The sequence below is a fragment of the Panthera leo genome, chromosome E3 (genome assembly GCF_018350215.1).
Source record: "Panthera leo isolate Ple1 chromosome E3, P.leo_Ple1_pat1.1, whole genome shotgun sequence".
Classification (NCBI taxonomy): Eukaryota; Metazoa; Chordata; class Mammalia; order Carnivora; family Felidae; genus Panthera; species Panthera leo.
The window spans coordinates 26,716,932-26,737,117 of NC_056694.1; the positions used below are offsets into that span (position 1 = coordinate 26,716,932).

The 20,186-nt window shown below is 41.3% G+C and overlaps 2 protein-coding genes across 8 annotated transcripts in view; both read left to right on the forward strand.

Annotated features, from left to right (window-relative positions):
- Positions 1-1,595, forward strand: part of SMG1 (SMG1 nonsense mediated mRNA decay associated PI3K related kinase) — a 98,973-nt gene extending 97,378 nt beyond the window's left edge. For all 6 annotated transcript variants that reach the window (XM_042922070.1, XM_042922073.1, XM_042922072.1 and 3 more), the window contains one exon: positions 354-1,595. In XM_042922070.1, the coding sequence (XP_042778004.1) occupies positions 354-431 (78 nt within the window). In that variant the 3' untranslated portion in view covers positions 432-1,595. The remainder of the gene's footprint in view (positions 1-353) is intronic.
- ARL6IP1 (ADP ribosylation factor like GTPase 6 interacting protein 1) lies at positions 457-15,630 on the forward strand. 2 transcript variants are annotated; one of them, XM_042922079.1, is made up of 6 exons: positions 457-3,072; positions 9,581-9,714; positions 10,186-10,305; positions 12,651-12,768; positions 13,396-13,480; positions 13,875-15,630. In XM_042922079.1, the coding sequence occupies exons 2-6, from the start codon at positions 9,632-9,634 to the stop codon at positions 13,991-13,993; spliced, it is 525 nt and encodes a 174-aa protein (XP_042778013.1). In that variant the 5' UTR covers positions 457-3,072; positions 9,581-9,631; the 3' UTR covers positions 13,994-15,630. The 2 variants fall into 2 exon arrangements, with proteins under 2 accessions (XP_042778013.1, XP_042778012.1); XM_042922078.1 differs by lacking the exon at positions 457-3,072 and adding an exon at positions 7,206-7,401.
- The last annotated feature ends 4,556 nt before the right edge of the window (positions 15,631-20,186 follow it).

Genomic DNA, 20,186 nt, shown 5'->3' on the forward strand with positions numbered 1-20,186 from the left:
TACCCAACTGTATTGCAGAATGTGCCAGGCACTTTGTTATACGCTGCCTAAGCATTTACCTAGTGACTTCATGTGTTTAACCCCAGGAACACCTGTGCGGTCAGTGGGGGCTCTCTTCATCTAAGGATTGACAAGGCTCAAAGGGATTTTTGACTTTCCCAAGACACACCTCTTGTAAACTCTGGGATTATGAGGGAAGCTCAGGTTATTTAACCTCTCCACCATAGCAACGACATGTCCTATGGGCAATTAATTTGGGTGATTAGAAACTTACTTTTAAACAATTCTTAGAACTCATATATGTCCTTTGAAGTTTTAAATGGTTTAAAATATTATCCTGCCTACTTTTACAGGTTGACTATGTCATTAAGGAAGCAACTAATCTAGATAACTTGGCTCAGCTGTATGAAGGTTGGACAGCCTGGGTATGAATGGCAAGACAGTAGATGAGTCTGGTTAAGCGAGGTCAGACATCCACCAGAATCAACTCAGCCTCAGGCATCCAAAGCCACACCACAGTCGGTGGTGATGCAACTGGGGGCTTACTCTGAGGAAACCTAGGAAATCTCGGGGCGCTAGGAAGTGAATCCTGCAGGACAGCTGCACTCAGGGATACGCCCAACACCATGGCCTGCAACCCCAGGGTCAAGGGTGAAAGAAAGAAAGCTCACCGCCTGAACATGGAGATTGTCTTTCTGCCACAGAACAGCTGCAAACGTGTCAGGAGGTTAGCTGCAGAAAGAAATCGGGATGCCGCGGAGCACAGAGTGATTTGGAACTCCATTCCACCTGACCCTGTGTGTACAATCCAGGAAAAAACAAACCCCGCTCAGAAACAGAGAAGACTGGGGCCGCGAAGAAATCACAGCCAAGGAAGATTTGATGCATTCAGATTCTCGTGTAACACTTGTTGCTTGGCAACAGTACTGGTTGGGTTGACCAGTAGGCACAAAAAGGCTATGCGATAAGAATTTCAGAAATGGACTGGAAATGGAGAGCTATGTAACAGATACACTACATTGGAAGAACTTACTTCTGAAATGAAGGGAAAAAAAAACTACCCATCGTCCTGTCCTCCTCCCCCAACCCCACACCATCTACCCATCCTCCTTTTACCTGATCTAGTAGATTAGCCATCTTTCAAATTTACTTTTATTTCAATCCTTACATTTCATATACTTCCGTCTCGATGCTGTTAACCTATTTGGAGTGATAAACGGGAATTTCTCCAAAACCACTGATAACATGGAAAATTCAAGGATTGTTTAAAGGTCTGATGATCACATACAAAATGTAATCCTGGTTATTTAAGTCATTTCTGTGATTCTATCATGTACAGTTTCCAGAATTGTCACTGTGCATTCAAAAGTAATGAATCTAACAGACATTTGATTTAATGTACACTCCCCTTTGCTTATAGTGTGCATTTTTGGGAGGTCATTCAAATTTTCCCTCTTCTGCGATTGCTGTAGTTTCTTTCATAGAAAGTAGCTAATCCAATGTAATCTTTTACCTTTTTAAAAACCAGGATAGAGTACCTATTAGAGTTTTACATTGTTGATGACAGATTAACAATAAAGTGATGTTCTGGTGGAGGTAGAGTGAAATGTTTTTTAATTCAGTTTTCTCATTTGATACTTTTAATTTACAAAGTGTAAATTAAAAGTGCTTTGGTTTACCTGGCATTTTAGGACATGTACATGAAACATCAGCAAATGAGAACCACCGCCATCGTTTATTAAGTTCAGTTATTAATCTGTGAAGTCCTTTACTTTTTGCACAATTTTAATAGTTTGCTGTGAATTCATGATCAAGGTTTCCTTAAATTTAGTGTTGCATTTCAGTACTGTAAGCTGAATTGTTGATCCACAATAAAAACCAGACTAGGATAGGATTCTTAAAATCACGTATCAACACAAAATAGAACACAAAATCTTGATTGAATGCATTTTTCCTGCATTTTAGAGATGAGGACTGTGATCATTTCTGGTCGCCGGTTTTCACAGACAAACTTGAAGGGTATTAAGGAAAAATTCCACATAGCTCTGGCCTTTTCTGTATTCTGATTGCCACCTTAATCTATAATCCTTAGGTACCCGTGAGAGAATGCATCTCAGGATCAGTGCTTTTTTTAATACTTAGGCAAGTATTGCAAGCAAGGTGGTATTTTCAAATACCCGTGTGTCCAATAGCCAGTTAAGGAACCTAGTGCATCAAATTTTATTTTCTTCATTCATTTGGACCTTATTTTCACATTCGAAACAACCTATCTGGAATAATGATGCCATATTGTGTTTTGCACGCTGCTTTATTTCCTCGAGGCTCTGTGGGAGCTGCCGTGTCCATCACCTGATTACCTCTGCTCTCTCAAAAGTAAAGTCTTTCCGGCGACATTCTTTGTTGTCACAAGGAAAAACTTTTATCACAGTGATAAAACAAGGTCACACTAGTTTGTCCCGACAGAAATTGCTTTTTTTTTAGGTAAGGAAGGTAAAGGAAATAGGTGGGTTTTATTGCCTGAGAATTTCAGGCTTCAGAGGTACCTGGCACCTTATCCGAGCAAAACCAAAACAGCTTTATATCAGAAACATGTGCCTCTGATAAATTATCCATCGCTTTTATTTTAAAATGGTCCCTCTGAGAAGAAATAGCGTGGCATCATACATGTTTGGTTGTGGGGCAGATGTGACCGATGACTTCAAAGCTTGCTCTTTACTGCACTCTGCACAATAAGACCCTGATCTGCACAGTTTGCCTTCGTCTGGGAAGTCTTTCTTTAAGCAGCCTTGGCTTTTTGAACCGTTGGAAGCAAACTCAGCAGATGTAATCCGTGGTGAAAGGCCCTAGTGATGGAGCAGAGTGAGAAGCCAGCGCAATACTGGGGGGATTGTTTTGTAAGATAAAGCTGAGAGTGCTGTAGTTGTGAAGTCACACGTCTTTGCTGATACAGAATACCTGTGGACAACCAGGGATCTGCTCCTCTCTTTTCCTTTCTCTCCAAGATTCAGGGGGTATACAATAACCTACAACCTCTTCTTCCATTCACAGTACCCTTGGAAATTGAAGTTGATCGTAAGTGTTTTGTTGTCTTTGATTTTCTAAAATTGCCTGAATTTTAGTTGATATCTCTACAGAGCTGTGGAGGCTTAGTGGTTTATGGAGCTGTGTGTATTTCTCGTTTAGTCTTTCTTCGCTGTGTCTTGCAGGATCTCATTCTCTCTGGTCATGAGTTAACATAGTTTGCTAGGATTATTAAGATTCTTTTGCGTCTGGCACTTGTGGTGAGTGTTTTTGAGATATGTGAGATTTCTCTGTGTGAACTGATAATCAAGCTCTTGATCTGCTTCCCTAATTTTTTTTTTTTTTAAGAGCCCAAACCCCAAGTTCAGGGTGAGGGTTTGTAATACAAAGAAAAACTTTCGTAACTTCTGCCCTTAACACTTGCCACTATGAAGCTTAGTGTGTAGTTTTTCTTACTACTGTCCGTGTTTGGTGTCTTCTGCATTGTTTTTGTTTTTTAATTGTGGTTGTTCTGACGTGTGAAATTTAAGGAAAGAGCCATTAAAAAATGCCGAGCAGGGCAATGCAAGTACAGCCAAAAATATTAGAGTTGATGTGCAATCTTAGGTCCTTTTAAATCTGGGGTATTATAGGCAGTACTTTAAATTGAAAAGTCTTCCTGGCCTATTATCCTCCACATATTTGTAATTATTCTGGGGGCTTACTTGTTTTGGCAGTACTAAAATCAAAGGGGCTGGTTCTTCTTTTACCTAATTCTTTTCATATGAAAGGAAGCACCTACAATTAGCCTGTTAGACCGATTCATATACATCAAAAATCAGCAAATGCTTTACTGTTAGCGCACATACCTTTGTTTTACATAAGATTAGATGAATGTGAAAAACAGTGACCTTCCATGCTCTATCATCGTGGGCTTGTAAAATGTAATTTAGAGCTAGGACTTTCCCCCCTTAAATCAAGGAGGTAGACTATAGTAATGTAAGGGTCACTTAAAGAAGGTAGATTTTGTTTTCAATGTATGGCTTGTATTAGAAATTGTCCTCCTGTGGGGAAAAGCTAGCTTAGGGTTACAAATTTTTCCAAACATTGCAGAAGGGGGAATCCCCTGTATTATGAACCCCTCAGGATTTGTTGCACTTTTCCTGCTTTTTAGGCCTGAGTAACAACATCACCATCCCTTATTTACAAAAAGGCAAATGGACTCCAATTGAGAAGCTTTACAGGTTAAGGGTTAGTTGTACAACATGGAACCACTTAGAGTCCCTTGCTTTCTACGGGAAATTGGGCTTACTAGGGAAAAGCTGTTTGTTGTGCTAATGTAAAAATGTCATACAATTAGTTTGATTTTTGAAGATGGTAAACTTAAGGAATTGCATGTTCTCCTGAAATGCAGGCTTGTAGAATGTTTTTCTTTCAAAACAGGCTTTTTTTTTTTTTTTTTTTTCTTTTCTTTGCCTGACAGTCCAAGTTTCAGCTCCTGTTTAAAGTTGTTGTGTCAGTTATTTTCCTGTTTTAAATTTCTCTTATATTTCCACCTGTAATGTCAGTGGCAACATCATACTTCATTTGTTAATTTACTTTACCCTTATAAGAGCAAATTGAGTTTAAATGAATCTTCCTTGTCCTAGTAACATTGTATAAATAAAGTGGCTTCTCTGTACAAAAGGTTGTAATGCCTCCTGATGGATATAATTTTGTGATTGTATTTAAGATTAAAAGTTGAATAAATCACACCAGCTTCCTGAAAATGTTCATAATGCATCTTTTGGAAAACAAAAATACATGCCTACTTTGTGCATATTTGCATTAACACAGCAAAGATTGTATGAAATACCTGTTTTTCAGAAAATAAAGTCTTAAAAGACATAGCATTTAAGCTCTGGATTTATTGGTTAAAGTAAGTTTCAGAAAGCTTACTTTTTCAATATGGTTAGAGGTTTTGTTTTTGTTTTTTTAAGATTTTGTTTTTAATTAATCTCTATACCCAGTGGGGCTTGAATTTAACCCTGAGGTCAAGAGTCACATTCTCTACCTGAGCCAGGTGGGTGGCCCTCAAAGTAATTTTTTAATCGTCAAAGTATATTTTTGAGAAGCAGCTAAAATTTTACTTCTATGGGTAAGTTCTAGTATCAAGGTATAATTAGCTTGTCAGTATTTAAAAACAAAACTATAGCACATTATTAATATGTATATTCCCTGGGGTATGAAAGCTCTGTAGGAAAATAGAATGAAAATGTCTGGCTTGTTTTAATATCTGGAAATGAGATTGCATTTTGTTCTTGCCAGTTCATTTTAAGAGGATTTATGTGAACCGTGTCATCATTGGGCACCTTTCAAAAGATCACTTCCTATTTTTGTTGTATAAAAACAAAGGGCAAAAGAAAGCCCTTGAGGGTAGGTGTTTTTTAATGATTAGGCCAATTGGAAGTTTACAGAAAGACCTTACAGCAGGGCTTCTGTGCTGTGAAGTTGCAGATAGGTCTGGGACCTCATTCCTTGAGTAACAAAAACTGGGGACTGGGGCAACCTGTGCTGTTGGAGTTGCTTCAGTTTTTTTCACCTACCTCAATTTCACAAGCTGGTGTTGAAGTTGTACATAGGGAACTTGGCGGAATCAGACGCATTTTGTAGCAGAGGCTGATATCCCAGAGTAGAAATGTCATTTTTAAAGCATAATAATTCTGTGGCTTCTCCTTTGGATGCGGATGTTACCGCGTCTAGATCAAGATTTTGCACACAGTGCTAAATATATTCACTAATTATGTGGCTGCTGATAGGGACCTTTTAATGTCCTTTTGAAGAGGTAGGCAAGGGCCTGCTCCTCAAACTTCATAGCTTAAAATCTCCCCAAATGGGATCTCTATCAGCCGGCTTCAGCTTACCCACAAAACCGATCCCCACTCCAACATTCCGCAAAGTGGCACTTATATTTAAGAGTCCCCCCTTCCTTTGTAAAGGGTTACTTCCCCCCAAGTATTTATACCTCATCCAGATGCTTCCCCCCACCTCTCCCGCCCCAAAGATTTGTGGTAATTCACACCCTTCCATGAAATTCACAATGCTCCTTTCCCCACTGGCTTGTTCTCTCACATCTCTTTATGCCTTCCCTGAACTCTTAGGAACCTGGTAGTTATTTAAGTAATACTTTTAAAATACATTTAAACTTGTGGCATAATACAGGTGATTATAAAAGGATAAAAGGTTGTAAGTTAAAAGCTACGGTAAAGTTTCCTGAAACCTATCTGACCAGGTCCACATCTGGCATGGTTTTGTTCCTATTAATAAAAAATCAAGCACTTAATGCATTTTGCAATCCTGCAGAGAAAAGAGGTGGAAGTTATTCATCTAGTAAGTAGTGTATCTATCTAGTAGTTCATCTAGTTCTTAAATTGCTTATGAATTCCACTGCTTAGCAGAGGGTTTATTTAACATCTTTCCTTGGCATGACCCTTGATGGAAAAGGAGTTCCTGGTTCCCTAAGTAACTGAAACGCCCTGCCCCACAAAGGATATTTTCCTGAAGACCCAGTAAGCCAACTTCGTAAATTGGTGCATTTTTCACAAGTTTGAGAACTAAACCCAGAATCCGCCCCCTCCCCTCGTCCTTCCTCCATCAAGCTACAGGCCTTACTCTTAACTGATGGGAAAAACTGCTACAAATTTACATAAACAGCTCTTTTACTTGTGCTCAAAATCTCCTGGGGCGGGCACGAGTCTCCGAGACTCAGGGGCCTGGGTAGGGCGGCCAGAGCAGGGATTAGAAGACACGGCCGCGCAGGGCCACAGCGAGGGCGACGGGCACCGGGCCTCTAAATCACAGCGAGGTTAGTGTCACGCGCCCGCCTCCGCCCTCCGCCCCCCGCCTGATAAAGCAAGTCCAGCTTCTTCAAGGACTAAAATTCCAGCAAGGCCCTTAGCTGCTTTGAACTCCAGTAGGAGGGGGTCCGAGAGCAACCACGGCAGCCACACCCGCTCCGTCCGCTTACAGACCGAGTAAGAGGATGCGGCAGTTCAACCGCTACCCAAAGGCCTGGGCGGGGCGTCATGCGGCTCCTGGGCGCTGGTTGGTCATTCCTTGTCCCCGCCCCCTCGGCCCTGCGCCGCCTCGGTGTCCTTTGACCTCGATTTCAAGCCATGCGCTGAGCAGCGGTTGGTCCGGCTACCCTTAAACTTGAGTTGAATCCACCCAATGAGGAGCGGGCCTTGCGGGGACTGTCGGGAAAGGCGGCTGGCCTATATAAGTGGCCTGCGGGGCGTACCCTCGCGTTGGGGTCGCCGTGCAGGGCTCTGCGGAAGGCTCGTTGGGAGAGTGGCCTGTGTTCGCTAAGGCAGCGCCTCAGGGACGATGGCGGAGGGAGACAATCGCAGCACCAACCTGCTGGTGAGTCGAGGGGGAGCCGAGCAGGGCCTCCGGACATCGGTTGGCTTCGCCAGGCGGTGCTGCGGCCTCGTTCCTATGCCCCGTAGCGGGCCCTGCCCTCCTCTCCCGGTTCCCGGGCGCAGACGACGACGCCTGCCCCTTGGACCTCTTAGGTAGCTCCAGCGTGGCGATCGCTAGATGTAACGACCCCTAACATCCCGGGGAGGGTACGCGACGGGGTGAGGAGGGCGCGTGATCAGGCACCGCGAGTGATCACCGCGAATAGGGGATGAAGAGGAAGTGGGAGTAGGAGGGCTTTGATAAGCCTGGGGTGCAGCCTGGGACAGAGGGCCGCGAGTGGCCTGTCGAGCGCTTCTCAGTCCCAGGTCCCCAGTCGTATCTGGGTTTCGTTCTTTTCTCCGCCCCCCACCCCCCCCAATACTTGGGCAGGGGTGGAGAGTCAAGGGGCTGCTGGCGAGAATTTATTAGAGCTGGCACCGCTGAAACCGCAAAGAGGCTCTGAGCTCACCGCGGGGAAGCGGGACTAGGGGACCAGCAAGGTGGATAGTGGGAGGACCTGGCTTTCGTCTGGAGTTTGTAAGGGGGGTGTGTGTGTCACAGGACGACCTTAGAATAAGCAGGGGTCCGAAGGAACTGCAGTGACGTTATCACAGGCGGACAGAGTCAACCTCACTACAAGTTGCACGGCATGATCTGGCAAAAACAAACAAACAAAACACGGGAGAAATCTTTGCTTTGTCTCCGTTGCTTTTCCCCAAGGAAAGACCGGACACACACCACGACCACAATGAATAGAGGAACCAAAGAATTTAGTGTTTGACGATTGATTTTTCCAAGAGCCCAGATGCTAACTAATTAAGTGACTTTGCAGAGCAGTTTTGATTGTGCACGATTTTCATCTTGCGTTGGTTTTTAGAAATGCATGACCTACTCCTTTAAACGCACACACTTCTCAATAGTTGGCATAGTTAGCCCCAGCCAGGTTCCATTTAAGAGGATTGATTGAAGCACAAAGAAATTGCCCAGATTCACACAGCTTACTGAAACGACAGATCCTGCTTGACCTGGAGCTTAACTGTTCTTTCCAGCAGAGCAGCGTAACTTGAGAACAAGGCCTTTGGCTTTGCATTTCCTCAATTCAGATCTCTTAACCTCTGCGTATCTGATAGTGTAACAATACCATCCTTTTAGCTTGTTGGGAGGATGAATTAAAGCATAAGTATATAAAATACTTCGAGTCTGTGGCACATAGTAATCCCGTGTTTAACCGTGTTAAGCAGGATATACAAAGTCAGAAATGTGAAAGTCACCTAAGTGATGAGTGTGGCACAGATAGCATCTTTATTATGATTAGGCTGCATTTGCATCTTTCCCTGTGATAACATTTATAAGAACATGTGGGTTTCTTGTTTCATTTATTTTTCCTGTACCAAAACCAGTTTAAGGGCTTTTTACCACATTAGCTTATCCTAAAAGCCTACTTCGCAGAGAAATTTGAAGTCTCACCAGATGTCCTGGTAAGTGTAAGAAGCACTCCGTGTATTGAGATATATTGAGCTTAAGATGCCTCATGCAATTTGGTGAAAGTAGTTTGACTTAATTGTGCAAATGATGCCAGCATCGAAATGATTCCATTACACAAAGCTATTTTAAAAATTGAATGCTGTTCAGGGAGAGGCTTTCCTAATGGCTTTAGAAGTAGGGGTATAAATCAGTGAAATGACAAAACAACAGATCTATTCTAACCACCCGAAAAATGAGTGAACTTAATGTGATTTAATTTTGTATTTTGAGGGCTGCCACTTAGTAGTCCATGACTTTGAGAAAGCTAGTTACCATTCTGAGCCCACTTTCTTTAATTGTTAAATGGGTCTAATTATCCCCACCTTGAGGGGCTTTATAGGAATTATGTCACATTCTTTATGAAAAGAGTAGCCCAGAGCTTGGACTTGGAAGTTGACCACTGAATGATAGGTGGGGTTTGTTTGTTTTTTTACTCGTAATTAATTTCTGTCTTTGGTACCAAAATGGCAGAGTGTTTTAGAAACTGATTGAAGATAATGATTTGGTTAAGAGCTGTTTTACATTCTTGGTGCCTTAAAATAATTTACCTCTCTAGGAAGCACAGAGAGGCCGAGAGCAGTAAAATGATCACTTTACACGTTGATCTTCTCTGCAGGCCGCAGAGACTGCAAGTCTGGAAGAGCAGCTTCAAGGATGGGGAGAAGTGATGCTGATGGCTGATAAAGTCCTCAGATGGGAAAGAGCCTGGTTTCCACCTGCCATCATGGGTGTGGTTTCTTTGGTGTTTCTGTAAGTGAGCTCTTAAATTAATATGGATTGTACTTGTTATTAATAAGGGCTCAGGTAAAACCCGGCCTCCATTTTTGAAAGTGCCTTAAGTCTTTTGTATTGTGTAATCTGTAAAGAATGCCTTTTCTTAAAGCACTTCTAGTTTTCAGAATTTATAGTACTTACGTAAGCTCGGTCACCTAATGCAGTTGAAAAAATCAGTGGCACTCACCCTTGTTGGTCTTAGGATCCTTTACACTCCTAAAAGGTATTGAGGGCCCCAGGGAGCTTTTGTCTCTTGATATTCACATTAACCATTGCAGCTATGATGTCATGTATTCTGAAGCTTCTCGGAAAACCACTTGTGAGAAACTTAGAAGGAAAAGGGCAGATAACATCTTTAAGACTCAAAGGATTAAATGAATAAATGTCTTCAGCTAGGAATAATAATGACTGTTTTTCTAACCTTCATTATTATTATTTTTTAAACAGGACTATCTACTATCTAGATCCATCTGTTCTGTCTGGTGTTTCCTGTTTTGTTATGTTTTTGTGCTTGGCTGACTACCTTGTTCCCATTCTGGCTCCTAGAATTTTTGGCTCCAATAAATGGTAGGTGGCGTAATGACTTGGCAGTCTAATTTCTGTGAAGTTACTGAACCTGGTGGCTGTGATTACTATGCAGCGAGAATTGTCTAATCATCAGATACCTAGAGGTTAGGATTGTTGGCTTTTACGTGAAGAATTTCTTAGGTGATGCATATAAATCATGAATTTTCAGTATTTACAGTTCCATAGTTCCTTTATGGGCTAGCATTTATTTTGGCTTTTTTTTTTTTTTTTCTTTATAGACCTTTTATTAAAGTGATATTTTTTGAGGTAATGTTTTATCAAATACTACAGAACTCATAATGAACTTTCTGTAGAAATTGTTTACATTTTACATTCATTTTCTTTGATATTTAAGATAGTATATTTTGCAAGCTATTTTTGAAAGAATACGGAAATAGTGACAGATTTTTTTGTCCATTTATGTAATGAATGTCTGCTGTTAGGCACTGTTCTAAGTGCTGTGAAATATTTTGACTTTTAAGATTGATCTTGGGTTTAAGGTTGATACTGAGGCAGTGTAGTGGTAGTTAGCTAAATGCATAGCAAGTGATTCAGAACAGATTCGTTCAAATATTCTAACTTCCTTCTGATCCAAAAAATAACAAAACTAGATGGAGTAGATTTTTTGTTTGTTTTTTTGGTCCTAGTTGCTGTTCTTCCTTGGTTGTTTATTTTAATTTGATTAGTAGTCTACATGTGCCTTTAGTTTTTTGTTCAATTATAATAACAAAGTATAATACCAAATTATTTTATAATTTTATAAATTATATAATTTTTATATATAAATATAAATTAAAAATATTTTTTATAATTATATAATTTATAAATTATAATTCTGTAAAATTAAGACTTTTTAAATTAATATGCCTTATGGATCTTTAAGAATCAATTTGGACATTTTAGGGGAATATGCTTAAGTTATGGGATAATTAAGCATGTTTATTTAAAGATGTTTCCCCTATAGCAAAATGGATTAGTGGTAGAAAATGTCCTTTGAATTGTTTTTCACATGTAACAATGCATTGCTGCTGTGTTTTGGGCAAGTTTGTAACCATGTAATGTAACAACTTAACAAAGGACATCATCCTCTGACCTTGAGTTTATTAGTCAGATGACATTCTAATCTGCTAATTCATAACTCTGGGAGAAAATTTTTCAGAAGTAAACAGTGAACGTTTCATGGTAATCAGTATGTGGCTCAGTCCACAGCAATTTTATTTTTTGATCTTAATGGAGAAGGAAGAACACTGTTTCATAGCCACAATTCAGCCTTGACCATGGGCAGCATGTAAGGTCCAGCTGCTGACAAGGAGTCTCAGGGCTCATCAGGAGCCCTTCTGCTGTATCTGTCACTGCAGTTTTACAGGGACAAGAACTAGAGGAGAGAAAGGTACATATCTGCCCAGTGAAGGGTCTACTTCACCATAGCAGCCATCATATCTGTGTAGCAAAGACAATACAAGGGCGAACTTTTTTTTTTTTTAATCATAATTCAAAAAAAACAAAAAAGGGCTTTCTTGGAGGATCTTTTTGTATTTTTACTCTATTTTATTTCTATTTTCCCTCCCTGGGACTAAATTTATAAAGAATTTGGATCTGAGCTGTTGGTTGCTACCTTGGCATCAAGTGGGCATGAAGCCCAGTATTATGCTTGGAATGTAGTTGTTATCATCTTACTGGAATGCTCAGATACAGCTGTTGGGTAGAAACTTAACGTCCTCCTCAAAACAGTGAGACCCTGATGGGCTACAACCCAGGATTCATTAGAATCTGAAAAATAATACAGGAATAGAGAAATTAGTTTATACCGATTATAACATGGCCCATAGTAGCCTTGAGTCTTTTGTTACTATAATTAGTTAAATGTGGCTTTAGAACCAGGGATTACCATGGCTTTGTGCATACACGTGTCTTTTTTTTTTTTTTTTTTTTTTTTTTTTTAACATTTATTTATTTTCGAGAAAGAGAGAGGCCATGAGCAGGGGAGGAGCAGAGATAGAGAGGGAGACAGAGAATCTGAAGTAGGCTCTAGGCTCCAAGCTGTCAGCACAGAGCCCGACGCGGGGCTCGAACTCACAAACTGGGAGATCATGACCTGAGCTGAAGTCAGAGGCTCAACTGACTGAGCCACACAGGCGCCCCTACATGTGCCTTTATGTAAAAACTCATTCCTGTGCTATACAAGGGGTCTTAATAGTACAGAAACTTTTTCACGTTCATAAGAGAATGATGAATTGTTTTTTATTTAGACTTTCTTTAGGGGATAGCTTTTTAAATTTGAGAGGATGATATTTTCTGTTTACTATAAAGATTTGCTTATAGTGAAGGGGAAAATTTTTTTGTAGGACCACTGAGCAACAGCAAAGATTCCATGAAATTTGTAGCAATCTAGTAAAAACTCGACGCAGAGCTGTGGGCTGGTGGAAACGCCTCTTTACACTAAAGGAAGAAAAGCCTAAAATGGTACTTTTTTTGTTTTGACTTATTTAAGTAGAGCAAAATTTTAAGATCGAGTCCATTTTTATTCATTGTAGCCTAATGATGGCCTTTTTGTTTTAATAGTTGTAGTTTGATATTTATTATTCATTGGTTTGACTCCTCCAACTACATTTGTAAATGTTTATCTGTATGAATTAGATTGAATTATTGGAAGTTAAAATTATATTTTGCATTTAACTTTGTACTCTAGCAGAGCAAAATGTTTCTTCTATGCTTACTAATATAAAAGTAAAAGACAAATACTTAAAAAGCATTTATTCTCTTATCTCTTAGCTTCACATGAGGTTACTATGTGAATTATTAATTGTAAAAGTATAATTGAATTTAAACTAATTTATATATAGAATGACAGTAATTCTAGAAGGGAATGTATATAAATTCTATAAAGTAGACCTAATGGAATTTCCTATGGGTTTTTATGTAATACATAAAACATAATATGTAAGATATATAATCCTTAGATACGAAGTCTTTTAAGAAAAGTTGTTAACAAGTACTGGATTATTTTCTAACCTTTGAAACAGCGTCCTACAGTTAGGCTTCTGGGTCTGTTTCTAGGGGTTGATAACTTCTTGTTGTTTTCATTGTTAGTACTTCATGACCATGATCGTTTCTCTTGCTGCGGTTGCGTGGGTGGGACAGCAAGTCCACAACCTGCTGCTCACCTACCTGATAGGTAAGTCTCTGAGGAGGGGCTGTAGACATATTCTGGCCGTAGAAGTCTGAGTGGGACTTTGTAAAGTAGTATCTGTGTGCTTGTCGAGTTGGAAGGTACAGATGGAGGAACTGCCAGTCTAGAAAGAGAATTAAAACCTACAGCCTTGCTTTCTGGGAGTTTGTGGTCTTCGAGTAAGTTAAGACATACTAACCAAGGTAGAAAGTGGTGTGGAAGAGGTAAAAATAAGCAGCGTTCATTATCTGAGGTTGGGGGGTGTGACAGAAGTTTCAAGGGATCAATACCAGTGAAAGTAATGGAGTGCCTGATAGTCTGGGAGACTAACTTCTATAAAATGTAATCACCTGTAGGAAGTTAATTAATGCCTTCTTAATTTTGTTTGTTTATTTTTAAGTGACTTTCTTACTGTTGCTTCCTGGATTGAACCAGCACGGAATCATTTTGAAGTACATTGGAATGGCCAAAAGGGAGATAAATAAGCTTCTCAAACAAAAAGAAAAGAAAAATGAATAATGCGTCTGCTTTACTGAGTGTAATGAATGGCATACACTTTGTCCTTGGGAACAGTTTCTCTTAATGCTGTTTGGATTCTGAAATGTTACAGAAATAGCTCCTTGCTCTCCCTCTTTCTGCCCTTAGTAGAAATTCAGCCTTGCCAAGTAAGGCTTTATGCATAGTGTCTTCATGTGAAGTGTAGCTGAATGCATTCTCATCACTTGGCCTTATGTGGACAATTCATTCGTGAGTAAGACTTGTTTTGATTTTTCTCACCCAGGTTCATTGAATTCTTACTTTTAGGTAACTTCCTTTAAAAATACGTAGTGGTGAACTTCACCTTTTAGTATACTTAACTGTGACGTTGGATAATTGTTCCTGTTGATCTTCGCTTTAGCTAGATACAAGGTAGTGGTCTGTGGCTACAGGAAGCTGGTTCTACTGTCTGCTTCCACAGTCTGCTTAAACTGTCTGGCTCCATGAATACAGAGACCAAGTTTCCCGCTTCTGATGAAGAGACCAATTAAGTAAGATTCATTCCTCACACTGTTTCTGTACTGTGGGAGAAGATCCTTCTGGAATCAAATGAAACCAATTCCACGCCCTAGTATGTGTTGGTTTCTGCCTTGTGCAAAACTTAGCAATTTGTAAGAAACACTGATCCTTCTTCCCAAATGGGGAGTATGACAGGCTTAGAGCTCTTCTCTCCTTGCTCTGAGACTTCGAGTTAGTAGATCCTTAAAGGCTTTTTAACAGCAGGCTTCTAAAAGTTTGTGTTAAGTATTTTTAGCATATTTTTAATTTCAGATTTTCCAGCTGACTGAAACTAAAGTATATAATAGGTTAAGACTCAGGTCTATGACCTTCACTCCGACACCAGCCAATAAAGGACAGAAGTCTTCCTATATGTAGTCAAGATTTCATTTCAGTAGAAAATAAATCTTATCCCTACTAATTTTTCAAGACCAGACTAAGCCTTTTAAAGGTAAGCCTCAAGATTCTCATTTGAAGGTAATTGTGGGCTGCTTTGGTCCCCTTAGATTTGGCATACGAGGTGGTGACTATGCTGGCATCTGACTTTTTCCCTAGTTATTTCTGTGAAGAATGCAGGGGCTGTCGGGGAGAGCAGACTTTTGGCGACGATAGGTGGCCTCTGGTCTACAGAGATTTTGTAACTTTGGAAAGTGTAGAATCATCCTCCCTCTCGGTAGCTAGAAATTTAGAATAGTTGAAAACTGTAGGAATTGAAACTGAGGGCTGAAAATGTGACATTTGGGAACAGTTCTTAAACTCTGATTAAGTAGCTGTAATATAGTTTTGTGAATTTATTGCACTGATGCTGTAAAACCTGGACCTTGTGGTATATCTGTCCCTAAATAAGTGTTGTTTTCTCCCCTTCAATATTACTGTAAACAATGGCACCCATTGTAGCATAATGTTTGATTTTTTTTTTTTTTTTTTTTTATGTTCCATATGAAACCTACAAACTACCTTAATTTTTACATGTGTTTTCCATTGTAGATAAGCCTGTCTTGCTGTCTGGATTTTTTTGTGTATATGTGTTCTACCATTTAACTACTTTTGCAGTTTTAATCTTGTATTATTTCTTCTACTTGGTTTTGTGTAAAAGGGGAACAATAAAGCTGGAATCCCTCCTTGTGTCTTGTTTTCTTTATACCTTAGCCATTAAGGTGTTGACAGAATGTGTGAATCCAGTTACTGAACTACCCTGAGTGATCATTACATGCCTACTCTTGAAGAACAAAATGAAATAAAAGGTGTAAATTAATTGATGCAGCAAACTTCAGGCACCGTGCGAGATGGAAAAGGAGATAGAACGGAAAGCCATGGCCAAAGATGAAGTATGAGAGGGCCATGCTGGAAGAACAGGCAGGAAGCAGTGCAGGCTGGAGAGAAAGTGCCCGTTATGGTTACTTCTGCAGGACCCAGCTCAGAGTTGCATGACGTACTCGCTTATTGGTGGATGACTTCTGTCTGTACTTTGAACTCTAATCATGAAAAGTTTTACTGGCACCTGGGTGGCTCGCTCAGTTAAGCATCTGACTCTTGATTTTGGCTGAGGTCACGATCTCGTGGTTGTGAGATCGAGTCCTGCTCTGTTCTGAGTGTGGAGCCTGCTTAGGATTTGCTCTCTCTCCTGCTTCTGCGCCTTCCCCTTCCCTGCGCTGGCTTTTTTTCTCTCTCAAAATATAGTAAAAAAAAAAAAAAATTTTTTTTTAATTGAGGAAGGAGTGCCTGCCTGGCTCAGTCAGTACAGCATGCAACTCTTGATCTTGGGGTGAGTTTGAGCCCATTGGGCATAAAGTTTACTTAAAAGGATTAAATTGTTTGATCAGTGGGCCTCATTGTCTATACTTAGTGGGTCTTAGGAACAGATTCGATATCAAATTCTGAGCCCTCTAACCATTGCTCCCCACCCCCCACCAAAAAGTTTGGCTCCTTAGAGCCTTCTGTGGGTTTGGTGATCTCCAGAAAAGGAAAATCTTAGTCATGGTGGGTCTGCCCATGGTCACCTGAGTTTTGAAATGCTGGTGTTCTTCCATCCAGCTGTGACTCATTCTCAGGCCAGCTTGGCTACCCCTGTGCCAGCTCGGGCTCCAGCAAAAGTCCTTTTTTGACACTGGCCTTGGCACCATCTCCAGTGGAGTTCCCATCATCCTGGAGTTCACAGGACACCGAGAGGAGGCTGTTTGGAGTTGGTCGGGTGAAGAAGAGTGAAGGGGGGTGCCTGGCTGGCTCAGTGGGTAGAGCATGTGACTTGACCTCAGGGTTGTGAGTTCAAGCCCCACATTGGGCATGGTGCCTGTCTAAAAAAAGGCACTTTTAAGTGCCCTGTTTACAGGACAAAAAAAAAGGGGATTTGTGAGTGTTGAGGAGAGTTGATTTTTACCAGTATTTTATCTTCCACATGTTGACTTTTTTTTTTTTTTTTTTTTCAAAAAGTCGGCCACTTAACCGACTGAGCCACCCAGGCGCCCCCACGTGTTAACATTTTAACAACTCAGATCACAATCCTCTTCAAAGACCTCTCAGCAAGCAGGTTCCAGTTTGCCTACAGCATATATGACAAGCTTGTGAGGCAATTTACACATGGCCCTCGTCCTGTTGCCATATGCCTCCAACTTACTTCTCAGTTTCAGCCCAGGCATATCTGTCTATATGATTCCATTACTTCCTAGTTCTTGGAGCTGTTATAAGCCTAGAATATCTATTGCCCCACAGGTCTTCAAGTTTTGAGATCAGGTAGACCTAGGCTGAAACCACATCAAGTAATTTAATAGCTTAGACAAGTAACCACTTTTTTGTTTTGGCATTTATTTATCGGTTGGTGGATTGATTTGTTTGTGCAAGTGGGGGTGAGGGGGAGAACGGGGCAGAGGGAGAGACAGAGAATCTCAAGCAGGCTCCACCCTCAGCAGGGAGCCCAGTGCAGGGCTCAATCCCACAACCCTGGGAGCATGACCTGAGCCAAAATCAAGAGTTCTGTGCTCAACCAACTGAGCCACCCAGGCGCCCTGCTTTGACTTTTTAATTAAGTCAATTTGGGGACGCCTGGGTAGCTCAGTCTAAGCGTCCGACTGTTGATTTCGGCCCAGGTTGTGATCTCACTGATTGTGAGCTGGAGCCCCACATCAGGCTCTGTGCTGACAGTGCAGAGCCTGCTTCGGATGCTCTCTCTCTCCCTCCCTCTCTGCCCTTCCTCTGCTCTCTCTCTCTCTTTCAAAATAAATAAATAAAAACTTTATTAAAAAAATTAAGTCAATTTCAGATTGAATTTCATTTTCTCATTTGTGAAATGAGGGTAAAAGTACAGATCTCCTAGGGGCATTATACAACTGCATTTGTTTTGAGGATTCCATGAGTTAATTTACTGGAAGCACACAGTGGCCGTCACGAATTGGTAGTGTTGGTACCCTTCATGACACAGGTCAAATGGCACCTCTGTGAAATCTTCAACTTCCCAGGCCACCTCTGCATTCCCACAGCACTTCATTGGCATCCATTAAAGCACACTGCTCACTATTACATTGTTACTTAGAGGTTTGTTTTCCCTCTGAACCTCTGAACCCTGAAAGAGGGATCTGAACCTCTTAAGGTCAGAAACGTATTTTCGTCCTCTCTCCATCTCATACAAGTCCTGGCACACAGAAGACACTCATTATATGTTTGCTGAATGAATGAGTGAAATGTATTAAGAGATAGTGGTGGTACTATTTTTCTGTTTATGGGAAGGTTCTTGAAGGAAAGTGGGTTTGGTTTTTTTTTTAACGTTTATTCATTTTTGAGAGACAGAGAGCGAGCGGGAAGGAGCAGAGAGAGCAGGAGACACAGAATCCGAAGCAGGCTCTGGGGCTCAAACTCAGATTGCGAGATCATGACCTGAGCTGAAGTTGGACACCCAACCGACTGAGCCACCTAGGCGCCCCGAAAGTGGGTTTCTTAACTCCCCACTGTTGTTAATGCCTCAATTAAGGTGAACTGCACATTTTTAGTAAACAAGACATGTAAGTGTATAGAGAACCAGTTCATCAAAGTAATTTTCATTAAGGGAAACCAGGGTGGTTCAGTTGGTTAAGCGTTCAACTCTTGATTTTAGCTCAGGTCGTGATCTCACGGTTGGTGGGTTGGGGGGGGGCCCATCAGGGTGATTCTCTGCCTGGGATTCTCTCTCCCTCTCTCTGCCACTCCCACAGAGAGAGCACACTCTCTCTCAAACTAAAACAAAACAAAAAAACCCAGCTAATGGTCCTTTTGTAATGTAAATTATAACCAGAGAATTCTGTATCCTGGAGCTGTGCAAACTGAGAGTTTTGCTTTCCTCAAGGTTCACTTAGGTCATGTCTACAGCCAGCAGGGGGCTCAAACTCCCAACCCTGAGATCAAGAGTCACATACTCTACTGGCTGAGCCAGCCAGGAGCCCCTCAAGCTTCACTTAGGATTTGAGAAGAATTAGGAGCAAGGTGGGCTGAGAGACTACCGTTGATTGAGCGCTCACTCTGTCAGGTTTTGTGTTTATTCTTCTTACTGAAGTGTAGTTGATACACAATGTTGTAGTGTGAGGTGTACAACATAGTGAACTGAAAATTCTGTACATGATGCAATGCTCACTACAGAAAGTATAGTTACCATCTGTCACCACGTGACATTCCTATAGTGTGTTAATCTCTTTTATATGGATTATTTCATCTATCCTCATAGCAACTTCAAGTGATTAGGAGCATCATTCCCATTTTACACATGGGCAGACTGATTTATTCACCAAATATGTATCAAGAGCCTACTGTGTGCCAGATAATTTTTCTAGGAGCTGTGAGTACAGCAGTGAACACAACTGACCAAATCCCTCCTTTCTTGGAACTTAATGGACACAGTTAAATACACTTTCAATATTCCAAGTGCTATGGAGAAAATTTTAAGCCAGGCAATGGAGTTAGGAGGAACGGGGAGAAGGCTCCATGAGTGTGTGTGTGTGTGTGTGTGTGTGTGTGTGTGTGTGAATAGAGTCTGGGAAAGCCAGCGAGCCAGCTTCCTGGCAAACTGGAAAAACGTTCAAGTTAGAGGGAAAGGCAAATGCAAAGGCCCTGAGGTGGAGTACGCTTGGGGTGTTTCTTTGAAGAAACAAGCTAGGGAAGAATGGTGGGGAATGAGGTCTGTTGTGCCAGGGCCAGAAGGCAGGTGTGCACATCACGGAGGACCTTGTAACCTTTGCAAGGAATTTGCATTTTGCTGAGGGTGATGGGAGCCAGTGTGTGATCTGATTTAGGTTTTAAAGAGGTCATTCTGGCTACCTGTGGGAAAAACAGGGGTGAGTAAAAGGGAGGTCAAGGGTGAAAGCAGCGACCTAAGGAGGCTATTGCAAATACGTGGGACGTTAAGTAACTAGCCTCAGGTCCCTCAGCTTCGGAGAATTCACTCCCTTACAGGGTATCAGATCCCGGCTTCAAGCAATAGCCAAAGCTCCCTGTTGTTCCCATTGTCAAAATACACTGAGTGGGGCACCTGGGGGGCTCATTCTCCATTAAGCGGCTTGCTTCCGCCTAGGTCATGATCTCCCGTTCCCCAGTTCGAGCCCCACATCGGGCTCTGTGCTGACGGCTCCGAGCCTGGAGTCGCCTTCGGATTCTAATCTCCCTCTCTCTCTGCCCCTCCCCCACTAGTGCTCTGTTTCTCTCTCTCAAAAATAAATAA